General features: G+C 38.5%; 2 protein-coding genes across 12 annotated transcripts in view; one reads left to right on the top strand and one right to left on the bottom strand.

The window, feature by feature from the left end:
• LOC102227975 (triple functional domain protein-like) overlaps positions 1 to 16,433 on the bottom strand; it is a 98,343-nt gene that overhangs the window by 37,868 nt on the left and 44,042 nt on the right. For all 11 annotated transcript variants that reach the window (XM_023330538.1, XM_023330539.1, XM_023330531.1 and 8 more), the window contains 10 exons: positions 16,096 to 16,218; positions 10,255 to 10,446; positions 9,346 to 9,477; positions 8,783 to 9,013; positions 7,774 to 7,896; positions 6,444 to 6,635; positions 5,286 to 5,455; positions 4,864 to 5,038; positions 716 to 911; positions 97 to 263 (listed from right to left, as the gene is read on the bottom strand). In XM_023330538.1, the coding sequence (XP_023186306.1) occupies positions 97 to 263; positions 716 to 911; positions 4,864 to 5,038; positions 5,286 to 5,455; positions 6,444 to 6,635; positions 7,774 to 7,896; positions 8,783 to 9,013; positions 9,346 to 9,477; positions 10,255 to 10,446; positions 16,096 to 16,218 (1,701 nt within the window). The remainder of the gene's footprint in view (positions 1 to 96; positions 264 to 715; positions 912 to 4,863; positions 5,039 to 5,285; positions 5,456 to 6,443; positions 6,636 to 7,773; positions 7,897 to 8,782; positions 9,014 to 9,345; positions 9,478 to 10,254; positions 10,447 to 16,095; positions 16,219 to 16,433) is intronic.
• LOC111608082 lies at positions 12,293 to 14,616 on the top strand. Its single transcript, XM_023330542.1, has 5 exons — positions 12,293 to 12,598; positions 12,695 to 12,775; positions 12,985 to 13,041; positions 13,179 to 13,270; positions 13,369 to 14,616. The coding sequence occupies exons 1-5, from the start codon at positions 12,298 to 12,300 to the stop codon at positions 13,444 to 13,446; spliced, it is 609 nt and encodes a 202-aa protein (XP_023186310.1). The 5' UTR covers positions 12,293 to 12,297; the 3' UTR covers positions 13,447 to 14,616.

The following is a 16,433-nucleotide window of genomic DNA, read 5'->3' as shown; positions in this document are numbered from 1 at the left end:
GTTTAAACTTGAACATTGTTGTGGCCTGTTCTTGCCTGTTTTCATGCAGTATTACTGTCTCTTACTGATACAATCTTGTGTTCATAAAGTGAGTACCTGTTTGACTTCAGCTTGAAGATGTCTTAACTGGACACACTGCTCCAAGTGTCTCCTGTGCTGCTCTGCAGCCAGGTCCAGCTCCTGCTGCTTCTCATGAAGGAACTCTAACAGGTCCTGTACCCGCGTTGCCATGTCCACATCTCTATCACATAGCAGCTCCACACCTGGAATAATAAACACTTTACTAAGCCAACATATACAGTTTTCCCCATCTTTCTATTCTAGTGATTTTTATTTTTATTTTAAATATGCAGCTGTAACAAAAGCGAAAGCTTTATTTGTATTTGATTCTTTCTTTTCACTTAAAAGGGCCCATGCAAAGAGACAATATAAAGAGAGCAGTGACACATGATGAAACCAGAGCAGAAAAATGCCCTTTATTATGAAAGCACTCTTGAAATAATTACTATGTGCAATATATGAACAACCTTTTAATTTTTCCCTGAAGTCAAAATGGGATGTTTTATCAAAAAAAAAAATGCAGAGGCTGTTCTTATGATGCTACAGATTATGAGCTGCTGTTTCTATGTTGTTTCAGAAAAGTGCCTCCGTGTCCCAGGGTATTTGCAGATTTTTTTGTGTTTTTTTTTTTTTTTTTCAAATTATTTTCTCTCACCAGATGTCTGGACCTCTGTGACATACTGCAGCAGCTCCTGCCCCTGGTGGATGACGTCAAAGGTGAGGTTGTTCATGGTAAGTGCTTTATCTGCATGGTGCTGAAGCCTCTGCTCAGCCAGGGTCAGGTCCTCTGTGTCAAAGTCATTCATCTGCTTGGACAGTTCCTCGTTCCATGACTCCAGGTCTGAGATGATCTGTGGGACAGAAAAAGGTGAACTCATCAGTTTAAGCAGGTGTTCAGTAAATATGCAAAAGGTTTCCTTTCTTTTAACTCTATATACATTTTATTGCTCTCCTAAAACTGAGGAAGCTGGACCAAAAGCCATTCTGCAGATATACCGTTATGGTCAGCTGTGAATCTCAGAGTATATGTTGTTGAAACTATTTAAACTTTAAACACTATAAACAATTTTGATGACTCCCATAGTAACAAATAGCAATAACATAACAACGTGGTATTTCACGGCTGGCGGAGCAGATGTACTGAGATGTCGGTGCTTGTCACTGACTGCCCACGCTGCCTGAATCATGATACTGGGGGTCCCTCTGTCCTGGTGTTGTTCAGCTCTGTCTGTCACAAAGTTTTTTTACAAAACAAGGTGGTCTGACGGACACTTGCTGAAATGTTTTTGATAGAATTTGTCTAAAATAAAGATTCGGGTCTTGGCATGAAAGTAAATTAGGTTTTTCTTGTCAGATTTGTCTTTTTAAGTGACAACAGTTAAAAAGACTGCAGTCTTTTTCATTAACATATGATTCATGAAGACGACATCTAATCATGACAAGTTTGTAAGTAACAAGAACAAATGTCGGGTTTGACCCAAAGCTGTGCTCTGTTCAGATGTTGCAAAGCGTTATAAACTTGAAAGAAATCGCTTTAACAATATAACAGAAAAACATGAACAGTAGTACAAAAGCAATAATGGTTTTCATGAGTGACCGTCACATGGCGGTAAAAATTCACTCTGTGCACATTAATAAAAATGAGAAGCTTTGGTGGCAGCTGTTGCTCTCAATTGAGAAACCGCCATCTTGTTTTTGACAAGACCCCTGTCAAGAAGACAAGAGTAGAGCAAAAACAGGAACACAAAGACATGCCAAACAAAAAAAGCGGGTGGATGAGGTTTTGATGTTTATAGCTTTATGCATCTGGGCCAAAACAGAGATGCAATCAGTAAAAGATTCCTGAAATGAAACATCAGGAACGGAATCTCCTCAGCTGACAAAGTATTTATTTTTCTTCATTTTCTAGGGTTCTAAATGTTCTAGAATGGATTCTTCACAGTCAACATCCACACTTTGACAAAATATGTGGTCAGTATAGACAAGCAGTAATGTATATTAAGCTGCATATTGAGTATTAATTTAAAACACAAATGTTCCTTTTTTATTAAGCAGAAGTTCAACCCACTCATTGGTAGACTTAATATAAAACCTAAATCATGTTTTGGGCAAATTAAACCATTTATATACACAGTTTACTTTGCAATCATAATGAAACTAAACTGATCTGCACAAGTTACATTTCCAGCAATTTGGCCCCTTGTTAAAATCAAGTTACACAGCAAATGTGAACACTCATATTGATGTATAGTTTTTCATTTCATTTTGTTAAGCTTTTCTGACTTTAACATTATGGACAAATTTTATTTTCCAGTTGTTCACATAATGTTTTAAATGTCTGTGAGGCCCATGAACAGTCAAGATTCACTGCAAGATTTTCTAGAAAGCTAAGATTGATCCCAAAAGTAATGAGGAACAAAAATTCCTTTGTTAAAACTCAACAAAAAGCCAAGCTATAAAATATAGCTTTATAGGTATAAAGATATATGTTGACACCCTCAGCATTGCTATCAATAATATAAACAAAATGATATACAATATTCTTCTACAAAATAAAGTCTGCTTGCTGTAGAACAAAGACTATAGCGATGTGAATTTCTCTGGAGGAAAGATTTGCATATTATCCTGTGTTCCTGCAGGATAACATTAACTATCAGTTTTGTACACAATAATACAAATTACCCCATTATAAACAATAATAACAATATTTCAAAATTAGCAGAAATGTTACACAACTCACCAAGCATTCATTTGAACTTTGCCTTCCTCTCCTCTTACAGTTGAGTAAAATGCCTTCTGAGTACAAAAAGACCATTTCCTTCATCTATCAGGACTAAGACAACTAATGAGTTGAGGAGACACTGTTAGTATCCCTGTTCTCTATTGTCTTATTAGCTTTGCGTAACGGTGAGAAGGGGAACCTAAGCGAGGCAAGAACTAATGGATGAGGCGATGTCTCACCTTTGCCTTGTTCTTAGACACACAGACTCACACCTCCAGTCGTGCCAGGAGGAGGTACAGTATTGCAAACTTTCACAAGTGTGTGTGGGAGCAGGGAAAAGAGGAAAATAAATCTGTCCTCCACCCATCTTCATGCTTGAGCTCTGTGTCATATTAATCCTGTGTCTGCATGCGTGCTTGTGGGCGTACTTCAGCGCTTTGCTTGTGTGATTAGCAGATTCACCGCCTTTACCTGGCCTGACATGCAGAGCTAATCTGGTTTTCGGGACAACAGAGACCCAACAAACCACAGAGGATTTTAATACCTGTTCATATCCGCTTAATTTTTTTTTTCTGTCATATTAGAAATACAATCTTTAGCGTATCTTATTGCATTTTTAGGTGATGGACCAACACAAAGTGGTGCAATATTGTTTAATGAAAAGAAAATTCTACAACGGTTCCAAAATTTGCAAATAATACGGAAAATGTGCTGAACATGTATTTTTAGCCCCCCTATGCTTGCATTTATATTTTTTGCTATATAGCTCAAATTTTTACATTTTGTCATCAAGTCTCACCTGGATTCTGGTCTGCAAGACATTCTAACATCTGCTTTGATTTGCTCTGGTTGTAATTTTAGGGCAAGTTGTCCAGCTGGAAGGTGAGACCCCCAAAATCTCATCCCAAATGTTCTGCAACTAGTTTTCTTACTAGATTGCCTGATAAAGGAAAACATCCCAACATCATGGAGCTGCTACCATGTTTCACTCAGTGGATGGTGTGTTCAAGAACATGTGCAGTTTTCAATGACAAATAGCATTTTGCAGACAACTAAGAAGTTTTATTTTGGAGTATTCTACATGTCTGCTGTGTCTCCTATGTTGCTTTTGATGAACTGCTTAAAGGACTTGTTGGTAATGATTGGTAAAAGTCAAGACTTTTAAAAAGTGTAACTAATAGGGAAGATTTGACAGATTAATCTACTCGCCTTTAGGTTGATGCTGCATTTAATCAGAATAAATTACAGGCAACTGGTTGTGAAGGCTATTGTTCTGGGGAATCAGGTTACGGGGAGATAAAAAAATGAATGCAAAACCTTTCAAATATTATTTATTTAAAAAACTACTAAAATCTAAGCCATTGTGTTAGCTTATCATATACAATCACAAAGAAACATACTGAGACTTTAAAAACAGAGTTCAAGGTGTAAACTATAAGTTGTGTGGCATGAAATTAGACATTTTACTTCTTTACACATTTCATACTTTTACATGTGATACAACATCCAAGAACCCAGATCACCTTAAGCTTTTATTCTTGCTCCAAGCATTGGGAGTGGCTTACAAAGTTTGATTCGATGGCTTATATGAGACATAAAATAAAATGTTGGAATAAAACAGTCATCATATCCTAGCACTAGCTAAGGGAAGCCTTCAGTGTCACAGTGGGATGCTCAGGAATAAGTGGATAGTAGTAGACCGCTGTTTCAAAAAAAATAAAAAAATGAATGAATGAGTAAGTGGATGTGATGCATCAAGTGAAACTAAATGCCTTTCAAAAGTAATAAACATGAGAGTCGTGTTGTGATTTCAGCCGAGCTTTAACCCAGCGGGGGTCTTCCCTACAGGACTACATCTCCCTTTTATTATGAAATGGCCCATAAGCTCAAAATCCCCTTTGATTTGCTGTTATGCACCTTTACCACATATATATACTGTATATTTGTGTGTGTGTGTGTTACAGAGTACCTACTTTCCCATCAGATCCCACACATGTATGTTTGCTCTTTATCTCATTTATAAACATTTAAAGCAAAAATGATTTGGAAAACATAAACCCTGAAATTTTCCAACAACTCACGTCTATTGCGTCCCTCTCAAAAATACGGAGCTGCAGGAAGAGTTCCAGTTTGATCTTCCTTTCCTGGAACAGCTCCTCCATCTGACCCTGGGCCTCATCCAGCTGCTGCAGGACACTCTCAATGTGGGCCATGGAGCTGTTGTGAGGGGTCTTGTTGCTTGAGATAGCGGAGTCTCTGCAAACACAATCAACATTGACTGCAGTCGGAAACACTGCGGTTTTCTAGTTTTTGAAACTTGCTTGAAAAACTGTGTCTGCACAACCCACTTGATCATTTTCCATAACAGCGATACACTATGTAACATCCTATTAATTGTGTGGGAACTTTTGTTATCCAGGGGTGTGGATAAATTTGGCTCGCCCCACTGAGTGAGAATCATCACGGCTTGCATTCCTCAGTTAAGCTGAGCGTTCTCGCTCACCTGAGCTGCTGTATGAGGTCCTCACCCTCCTTGATAACATTGACTGTCGCCTGCAGGGTGGTCTGCTGCTGCTGGCCGAATCGCTTGATCAAGTCCTGCACTGCTTCCACTGACTCAGCATACACATCATCCAGCAGTTCTTTCTGAAGCTCCTCCAACCATGTCCACAGCTAAAAGTAACAGGCAGAAAAGAAAAAAAAAAGGTTCTAAAAAAAATCCAGAAGTACATAGGCAGTTCTTTATCAGCTCAACAACAAGCAGCGGATTCATGAAATGGTGCAACGAGGTTTAAAAAAGGTGTAATTTTAACACCACAAAAGCTTTCTGTTACATCATTTCTAAGGTTTGACGTTGTTTTAGTGCCAGACAAAACACAGAGATGCAGAATCTGCAAACAGCGGCTTAAATAATACTCAGGTTGTGCACATAACCATAAATATTTTTCTGTTATTGTTTCCACTGTAAACAATATGTCATCCATTAGCCACCGACATCGTAGATAAGTGCGCAGATCAGTTTAAGACCACTCTTACGGTGGTTGTCATTTATTAGTCCTCTACCTAAATATTCAGCTTTTCTGTTTTGACTGACAATATCAAGGTGAGCCATGATGAAAACGAAATCTGCAGCACAAAGAGTTTTCCTTGAGGGATAAGTGAACATACAAACAGATGTCTTACATGTCATCATGCAGAAATAAGAGGAAACACATTTTCTTCGTGTATGTATGTAGTTGGACTATTAGTTATATTTGAAAATGGATAGTTTGTAGGTTCGCCAATGGCAGATTTACCTTGTTGGTCATATTGGAACAAGAAATGTACTCTTTCCTGCTTCTATTAAAGGTATCTGCATCACAGTTTCACTTATTTCTGCCAGCAGTTTATTAGCAGTCAGGACGCCCAGTTATGATCAAGCTTTCGTAGCAGGCAGGTTTCACTAAGAGCAATCAAACCATGCCGCAAAATGTTTCAATTATAGGATGTCTCTCAACATAATTTCACATTTAATTAGCTGGTATTATTATATTGATCTGCAATTTCGCAAGGAAATAAAAAGTGTCCCTGGGTCGATTGTGCTTTTATACTTTCAGTAAAAATTGAATGCAACACTGCAGTTTAACCTGGTTTCAGGTGAACTAAAAAGGGAATCAGATACCTCTTTGACATGAGTGTGAAATGCAACAGACATGTCCAGCAGGACTTTACGCTGTTCGACACGCCGCACAAAGTCCTGGATGCGATCCTCTAGCTGGTGGGCAGCCTGGTAGATTTCCTCTGGGTCACACTCTCCAGTCTGGGCCAGCTGCTCTGCTGCCTCCAGCAGTTTGTCAGCATTGGTGTAGGTGTTCTGAAATTAAAACACGGAGCACTGAACAAAGCATATATTTACTACTACATTCTGACAACTTATCCAACCAGTCTTAAAACACAAATCTTTGCAGAAAATGTGTTGCTATCAATTAAAAATATATATGTGAAAAACATTAGGGCAAATATAATATTCAAATAAATTAATCTGAATCTCTGAAAAATTCAACTATTAATTTGAGCACATTTGTTCAGGTAGGAGAATAAAAAAACGAATTAAGAAATAACTGCAAAATCACCCCTGTCACTTAAAAATAAATGTAACTAGCGTTTATTTAAGCATACTTATCTAAAAATCTTTAGGACATTACCTGGAACTGAATGAATTGTCATGACTTCAGCACCTCAGCTCTGCCTTGACTGGGCTGATTGCTCATTGCTCTCACCTGCACTGAGCTGGTCCCTATTTAAACAGCTGCTCATCACCAGCTCAGTGCGAGATTGTCTGTTGCCACTGTCACAGCGTTCAAGCCTTGTCGTCTCATGTTCCAAAGAGTTTTCTGGTTTCTGATCCTGCCTGTTTTTGACCACAGATTTTTGCCTAATCCTTCTGCTGTTGAAAGTCCTGCTGCTGAACCCTGCCTGTCTCTGACCCCAATTAACCCTAACCTCTAACCCCATCCCTGACTCCACCAGTGTGACCACACCCTTCTACACCAATTACTTTTGTAATAAAACTTTTGGTGAAACATCCTCTGGTTGTGGCTGCGTTTTGGGTTCTGGCTGATTCTGCTTTTAACATTACAGAATTGTACATTTAGTTCCAGGCTTATAGGATCTGTGGCTCTATGAGCCTGTTTCTAACATTGCATTTCATCAACTCATTAAAATACCAAATTTTAAATAAATATCTGGTGGTCTGTACTAGCAAACTAAATATACACTGCCTGGCCAAAAAAAAAAAGTCGCCACCAAAAAATGGTCACACTCTCTAATATTTTGTTGGACCGCCTTTAGCTTTGATTACAGCCCGCATTCGCTGTGGCATTGTTTCAATAAGCTTCTGCAGTGTCACAAGATTTATTTCCATCCAGTGTTGCATTAATCTTTCACCAAGATCTTGTCGAAGAAAAACAAGACCAAGATGGCATCAGTAGAAAACAACTATAGAGACTCACCTGTGCAACCTCTTCAAAGTCTTCATGTCTCTTTTGCAGTGCCCTGGCTCTGTGCAAAGACTTTCCAACACCGGTATGTTTGCTGAGGAAGGCCTCGCCATGGTTTTCTATCCAGTCCAGCACCTTGAAACAGATAAATATCCCAGAAACTGAAAATAGCAGCTTTTATTGATAGAGCAGTACACAATGTCAGTCAGCAGGGGGTGCAAAAAAATCCCAAAAGGCTGTAAATAAATCAACTAAGAACAATTTATAGATTCAATATCTCTGATGTTGCAAAATCCCTTTTCCAATTCGTCCCAATGTTCTTCTCATTCCTTCTATTTTAATATTTTAATTAAGAACAATTACCAACAGATGCAACGCAGCGTAAAGTGTGAACATTTCCAATGTGGGTGTGATAACTTACAAATCTTCCAACATAATTACCCTAATATCAATCAAACAGACGAACACACCCCATTTGTGGTAATGAAAGGGATTTCAAGGTCTCTGAGAAAATGTTTTCAAGGGACAAACCAAATGCTCTCGACACTTTATGTGACAGTAAATTGCATCACCATGGAAACCACTACCAAGAGAAAAGGGTGATGAAAGAGCGGATAGGAGCGCAGAGAGGCAGAAACACAGACAATAAAGAGGGAAAGCTTGAGAAACCCAAGTGGAAAGGAAAGTGGGGCAGAGAAGGGCAGATGCCTACAGGGTGGAGACGGAGAGACGACACAACAGAGCAAATCGCCAGTTTTGACAGAAGATTCAGGCTATCCATACAGTCCAATAGATGGACTTATGCAAAAGAGCGTTAGAAAAGGTAATTATACAGTAATGTTAATATAATATCAGATTAGCACAGATTAGCTGCTGAATTTCTCTTTTCTAAGGAGCAAAGAGGCAAAGCAGGTGTGTTCGCTGCAGGAAGCCATGGGGCAACACTGGACAGAACCTTCTGCAGCGTCTATCTCAGCAAAGGGTTTTCTTTTCCCTTGTCACGTTTGCATTCGTCGCTTACTTGCTGCACGTCCTGCTGAAAGACACACAGCTGCAGGCGCTGGTGCAGGCGAACTTTGCGATGCTGCCAGATGTTTTCGAGCTGCCTCTGGTGATGCAGCACCTCGTGGATGATGTCCAGGACGTGGTGCACCGCCTTCGAGTAGTTCGCCGACGCCATCAGCGAATCGGCACTTCCTGGAGTCAAAGGTCGCTGCAGCTTGTCCAGTAAGGCCTTGCCATCCTGGCTCACCTGGAAACAAGGAAGTGTGGTTTCACATGCTGGAAAACATCTAAAGAGTTTACATTTTAACAATTTTTATTTATTTATTGTTTTGTTTTGTGGGTTTTACTCTTGCAAAGAGTATTATGATATTTGACATTGTCAGGACCCTCATCATACTACAGTGTTTATCACTGCTTACAGTACTAACTAAGCACAAAGGATCAGTTGAAATAATTTGCATGAACTTTGTGCATGTGAGAACATCTTTGCATACAAGAGTTATCTTCATAAAAATCTCAGTGTTTTGCATACATGTTCTTTGTTTTTGTTTTGGTGCATGCTTGTTTCGGTGCACTGACCTCTGAGTATGCAGTGGTGATGTGTTCATACAGCCCCTGGTGATGGTGGATCGTATCTTCTAGATCCTGCAGCTCAGAAGGCAGTTCTCCTTCTCCGCACGCTTTACACCATGGCTCCACCTTGCTCATGTACTGGTTAGGAAATAACCAAGACAAACATATCATAACACACACCACTGCCTCAAATATGTGCTTGGAACACTGCAGCACCTTTCTTATTGCAAAAAGTTTTTGAGAACAATAAAAGTGACTCATGATCACTCAACCGAGTAAGAATAAAATATTTGTTTTTATTTTTGTTTTATACATCGTCTACCTTCAGTTTAGCCTAGACCTGCAGCAGTTTTTCAAGATCTATACTGCCTTGCAAAGCTTTTTTCACAAAAGTTTCAAGTACACAGCTTTTATTTTGAACATCTGACTGACCTCTGTTCAGTTAATCATCTGAATATAGGAAGAAAAAAATGCAGCTGCAAATCTACCAATAAATGGCCTTCCTTCTGATAGCAGCAAGATGAGAGCCATTGGTGAATTAAAGGCTCAAGCAGCCTAGAGGACACAGTAAACTCATCAAGGAAGGTAGACTGGTCAAAATAAGGCTGAATACATCTGTTAGAAAACATTTTCCCACCATGAAACATTGGAGCGGCTTTGTATACTGCATTAAAGCTTATTATATTAGTCCAAATGAACCCAAACATTAACTACAAGAAAAAGTGGAAACAAAAATGAGGATTAGCTGAAATTATCTTTGAGTGAATGAAGGACGGAAGTGCTCTGTTGATGCACAGATTTGTTTTGGACATATAATGACACAAAAACATCAAAGTATTGTGCCAACAGCGGGACTGTTCCCATTGTTTTACCTTCTGATATCACAAGATGTGTATTTGAATGGTGTGACTGCACCTGATCGGCTTTCTGGTGGAAGCTGGCAGACATCTCCAGCAGAGTGCTGCGTTCATCCAGCGCTGCTGCAAAAGCTTTCCACTCCTGCTCCAACTGGCCTGAGATCTGCTGGATCTGCTGGGAGGCGTAGTGGCCCGACTCCAGGAGCCGATTTCCAACTGACATGATCCGGTTGATGTTCACGTACACATTCTGCGTTTCAAAATGGGGGCAAAGAAAGAGTTGTAGCTTCAGTGTTAAAACAAACAACAAAAAAAGTAAGTAGGTCAAGCATGTTATTGTTTCTGACCATATAAATTAGCAGGGTTTCAGGTAAAGCACTTACTGCACTCTTGTTACATTTTGAGCACCCTGATGCATGAAGCCACAACTGTGTTTTCCGATAATTAAGCTGATTGCGTTGCTACAGAGCAGCTGAAACGTGCTCGTAAAACGCTGTGGCCACAAGTGTGCTCACAGAGAAGGTAACTTAAACAAAATAGATGAAAATCCTGCAAACACACCCACAAACACCTTCGGGGACATTAAAAAGTCATCCGCTTGGAAAGCGTACCCACGTGTGATTAATAAAAAGGGCCATTTACCTTTTAATCTTTTAGGCTTTTTCTAATGTACCTGCTTCAAGCTGTTTTGTGAAGATAGGCATGGATCAGCAAACGCTAATTAACAACTGTGTTAACAGCCAGTTATTATTCTATTCAATTACTGCTCCTGGAGCCCATTATGGCACCGAGGTCGCTTGTTTTAATTATAACATGTGGGAAAAAAAACCAACAGCTACAACCCAATAAACAGTTCAATCTCAAAAGAGGACGATAGCAGAAAATTGCAGGCTTTTATGTATTTTCAGTGTCAAAAATCCAAAAAGATAGAGTACCTTTTGCATTATTTAAGCTAAGGGTTGCCTATGTTTTATTATATTTTTACCTAGTTTGGTAGGCAGTGTCAAGAACTAAAATTTATGAGAATAATCAGAATCTGCACACCCAAAATCAGTTTTATGAAGTCACAGTTCTTTAAAGAAGATATTATGAGACCCTAAGAACATCGACACTAATTCACAAGCACTTACACACTCGGAGAGGGTAAAGAGGGGCAAAGTAGTGGAATGCTCAAACACACAGGGCGTTTATACAAAGTAAATGCATGAGGAGACAGTGAGGATGGGTTTAACAGGAACAGAAAAAGGTGTTTCAAATCAAACTGATTAGTGGCAAAGGATCAAAGAATAAGTGGTGGAGTAAAAACAGGCAAAAATACACAAAGTGCGGAGGATAATGCCAAATTTAACAAAAGCGAGAAAAAAAAGGAAAAGGGATGGATTTCTAAATTGAACTCAGAACAACTGTGGGGATACAAAAACAAACAAAAAAAAACTCCTGATGCTAACACATGTAACAGCAAGAATGGAATATATATGGGTCTAATAAAAGTAATATAGTAAACAACCAAAACACAATTTTTATTTCTTGATATTTAGATGCTGTGTTTCAGTTTCAAGAGCAGTTTTTGTTCTCTCCTTCGTGAGAAAAGACAATGCTGGAAAACAATGAAAGCCACAGTTGTGTATATGGGATAGTATTGTTTAACATGTTTTTAAGCAAATCCATGACCCAAAGGTCTTTACTGGAATAATACTAATCTCTACAACACATCTCCTTGTATACAAACTACAGGCAAATAACCAGGCTGCAGGTCCAAAGTTTCCTATGATTCTTTACGTAAACCTTTCCAGGCAGAAAAAAAATATACTCGTTTGCAGCTTGTGTGACCTTGATTACAGATAAACTTTTCTATTCTTTGATTAGTTGTCAATGCTCTTAAGCAGAACACTGCAGCATTGTACATTAATCAAAAATCGTCTTTTTCTGACTTTAACGCCAGAGACTAAACGGTTCGTGTCAGAGGCAGGTGGGATCTCTTTGATTTTTATGAATGCAGATGAAAACCTCTCCCGCCCACCAGGTTATTTGCATCCACAGATACCTGTATTTTAGGCCTGCAGAACATGAGCTGACTCACAGACAGCCCCGCAGTTCAACAATGGAGGGCCCTCAACCAGGCGAGAGTCCAGACAATGAATACATGGCGATGGATTCTGACCCGTGGGAAGACCAAGATGACACTTATGAAAACGGAGACACTCTTGACATTGGTATAAGACAAAGAGAGGTTGTGCCAGTGCCAGGAGGAGCCACTCAGCTGACTAACAGGGCCTCCCGGCAAACTAATGACACTCCCAACCGTCCACAGATCAACAGTCTGCCTCTCCCTAGCAGGTACATGACTTTAAGATGGCCTCCACCGAATGGAAACATAGCATCGGCGAAAACAGAGCAATTAGGTAATGTGCTTCAATTTTAAAGCAGTGCACAGTTAAAGCAAATACTCCAGGGAAAAACCCAGCAGTAGTGTTTGTAACGTGTTCTCTGATAACTAGCCTTCTTGCAGAGAACCATGGTGGGGCTGGTCTTGCTGTGCCTACTGTTGCTTGTAGTAGTGCTTGGTCTGAGCTTTGCTTGTAAGTACATTTTAAATATTAAAAAAATGGCAGAAATTTCTTGAGACTGATCAAATTGTGTACATTTTGAAGTCTGTGCTGCGCATTACAGCATTGGAGAAGATTTAGCTCACTCTGCATTACTTTGATTTGCAAAGAGATATTTTTGCCATTTTGTTCAGATCGGTCAGAAACAAAGTGCAATTATTTGGCATTTCTTTAATGAACAGGTGACATACTCGCAGGACTCCACAAACGGTCACTAGAGAAACAGCTTGAAGGAATCGGTAAGAGATAGTAAAGCGTAAAACATCTTTGTACCAAAAAAGTATGAACATTTTTGTAAACAGTAAAATACTAAATTAAAAATAGTTTTTTTTTCCCTTAAAGATGACATTTTCTTAAACTGTCTCTCTTTTAAAAGGCTTGGGGTGTGGACCAAGATACTACGTTTCTAATGATGAGAACCGAACCTTTGATTCAGAGCTGTATGTCTTAAACTGTGAAATGTTTAAGGTAAGGCGTTTTCCGACTCCAGTGTCTAAGTGAGCATATATAGTTTACATGTAGTGGGGATAGTCTGAACTGCATTTTTTTTTCTTGTGTCTTTACAGAAGTTCATGAGTCAAGAATCGTTCGTTCTTCACTTGCAAAACGACTCATGTAATAACTCATGGAAGTGCGAGTGTTGATTTATGGCCGATGGAGAACAGGATTCCACCCCTCTCTGTATATGCTTTGTATTCAAAATAACACTGATCAATATCATATAGCTACGACATTCTCTACATGATAAAATATATTGACATTTTGTAATTTAAGAAGAATAGATTATGTTTATTGTGTTGTTCATTTTAATATTGTATTTTTATACTTGTGTAAACACACACATGTTGTCAATGTTGGCATGTGAGAGTTTCTGATGACATAATGTTGTTGAGTTAAAAAAAACATGTTTCCAATGCTATTTCCTATGCACAAAAGTGTGAAACATAAACTAACTAATTACAGTTATCTAAACAAAATGTTATCAAAACAAAAATGACCACTTTTCCTTCTCATTAAACTGAATGTAAGGCATTTTAACTTTTAAGCTTTTTATAAAGTAACACAAGAAGCAGGTTAGTTGGATTAACTCTACTGGTTTAAGTTGAAGTCACCCTGGTAACCGAAATGCTAACCGTAGCTTACCAAATGAAACATTAAAACAAAATTAACTTAACAAAAAGTAATTAGGGGTGCTTTCTTAGTTTTCAAAACCTGACTCTCCATGTTTATTACAATTGAAAATATTTTCATAAATACAAACTTGTATATATTTTTTTAATATAACTAAATGGCATAGCTCAGCAGAAGGTTGGGCTGCCTGTTAGAGAAAACAGAAAAAATCTGGTCACCCCAGCACTCTGACTTTCTGAACATAAAAGGTATGATGGAAAAATTTGTGTTTTTGAATCTGTAACTATTTATCTCTCAGTATACCTTGTTATACTGAGGTATACCGTGAAAAAAGATAGGAGATTGAGAAACATATGATCATAGAGCTAAGCAATATAGAGATATTTGTTGTTTTGTAAAATAAAAACAAAACAAGTCTTGTATTTATTCCTGTCCGATGCTTTGTGAGCTGAATATAAAGTACCGTATATAGAACAAAATGTTGTGTTTTACTCTTTTATTTTAAAAAAATATAGCAACCCTGATTATATTTAAAAACAAGTTTACAAAAGTATAATTAAATCACAATTATACATCACTAAGACAAAGATAGAAACTAAACAAATCTGAGTCTTCCCTTCCTGAGTCACAACTGAGAGACGTATTGAATTTCTTGCCAATATTAGAGAATTGTATCTAGATTTATCCAACTTCTTGAATGTCAATCTTATAAATGTATTCTGATATCAAAATAAAAATAAGTACACCCACAACATTTGCATAAGTCGCCTTATTAAAGGTGAAAAGTGTTAATGACTAGAGATGTACTGTAGAAGACTTGTAATTCACCAGCTGTACTTGCAAAGAACATCCCATAGGGGGCATAACAGCAACATCACTACATTAATTGTTTAAAGCTGGAGACATTACAACACCTAAATGATATAACACAGGCCTCTTTAGCATTTAGTCTTCACTTAATAGTTACATCCTCCCAAGTGATAACTGATTAAACACTATAATCCTTATTGATAAAAAATGATATCTTTTTAATACCAGTTTTACTATGCTTTAAAAAGTGTCAAACTACCAAACAAATGTGTCATATTTGATCGTTTTTCTACTGTAAAAATCTCCACATAGCAGAAAATCCTAACAAAAATAACAGTATTTATGTAGCCTTCGTACATGCACACTTATAATCACAGTTTGACACTGTGTACTTCCATTCTGCCGTGCAAGCAACAGGAAGAGGAAGCAGAGCTTCCTGTGAAAGAATGGGTGGAGGTGGCAGTGGTCACTCAGAGCTAACCTGACTGTGCGGATATGCGTGTGGGCAGAGTGTGGTCATATTCTCAAGAACACAGAATTTCCATCGATGTATTCTCAAGGGTTTGTGGTTGGTTTTAGCTTGAGTTACCTGTGGGTGGTGACTAGCCTCGCGTTGTCCCTGACAGCAGCTTGTTACATCAGTAAAGCCATGAGAGACTTTAAGGTCTCCAAACCTGTGTGTTTACTTCTCCCTTGACTATAATTGTATTTATTGTAGAAAGGTGGCTGCAGTTTGAATCAGAGGTAATGGTGTGTTAATCCCTTTGCCTAGAGCAAACCAGCGCCTGATTCAGGCTTGGTTTATTGCTTATTTACAAAATAAATCCATTAAAAGTTCATTAATGAAATTTGTACTGGACACAATAAAACTGTAATAACAAAACACAGATAAGAAGCGATGCACTTTTTGTGGCAGAACATGATACTATAAGAATGCTGATGACACAATCCAATGTCCTCAGCTATATTTCTTAGTTGTCAGACCGGCTAATAAATATAGCAGATCAAGTGGGAAGAGATGTAAGACTGTAACGCTAAACTGTGGGAGAGGCACAGAGGTCATAAAGTGGGTCAATACTGGGACCGGCTCCACGACGGGCAATGACAATGCAAAGTCTTGGCTTTGTTCAAAAGAGTCGTATGAGAAACAGAAACAGGACAGAAGAATTGCAGAATAGTTTGTAACACACTGCTTCAAAACAGGGTGAAGCATTGTGTGATGGTAACACACAGATGAGAGGTCTTTCCGCCATTATTTTAGTCATCCATTGGCAGTAATGATATATGTATGTGAGCACTGAAAAAACAGCAAAAAAAACACACAAAAAAGAGCAAAACAGGTTGACTCTTACCATGCAGTTCATAGCAAAGTGGTTGTGCTGTGTCTGCAGCTCCACAGCATGCTGGTGGTTCCCTCCAATCTCGGTGTAGCTGGTCAGAAAAAGCCCCTTGTTGTGCATGATCCAATCAAACATCTACAGATATAAAAGGTGGAGAAGAGAAAGAAAAGTGTTCTTTACAAGATTTATTTCCAATATGCTGATTAACGACAACAGTGAGAACAAGAGGAGCCTGCTGTTAGGAGCCTGCATTTACTCAAAACCTTTCATCCATCAACTAAGAACTAATTTCTACAGACAAATGCCATCTCTAAGCTCAGTTGTGATACAGTCAATAGAAGAAACACACT

Source organism: Xiphophorus maculatus, chromosome 3 (assembly GCF_002775205.1).
Source record: "Xiphophorus maculatus strain JP 163 A chromosome 3, X_maculatus-5.0-male, whole genome shotgun sequence".
In the NCBI taxonomy this organism is placed as follows: domain Eukaryota; kingdom Metazoa; phylum Chordata; class Actinopteri; order Cyprinodontiformes; family Poeciliidae; genus Xiphophorus; species Xiphophorus maculatus.
This window is presented reverse-complemented; position numbering and strand designations above follow the sequence as displayed.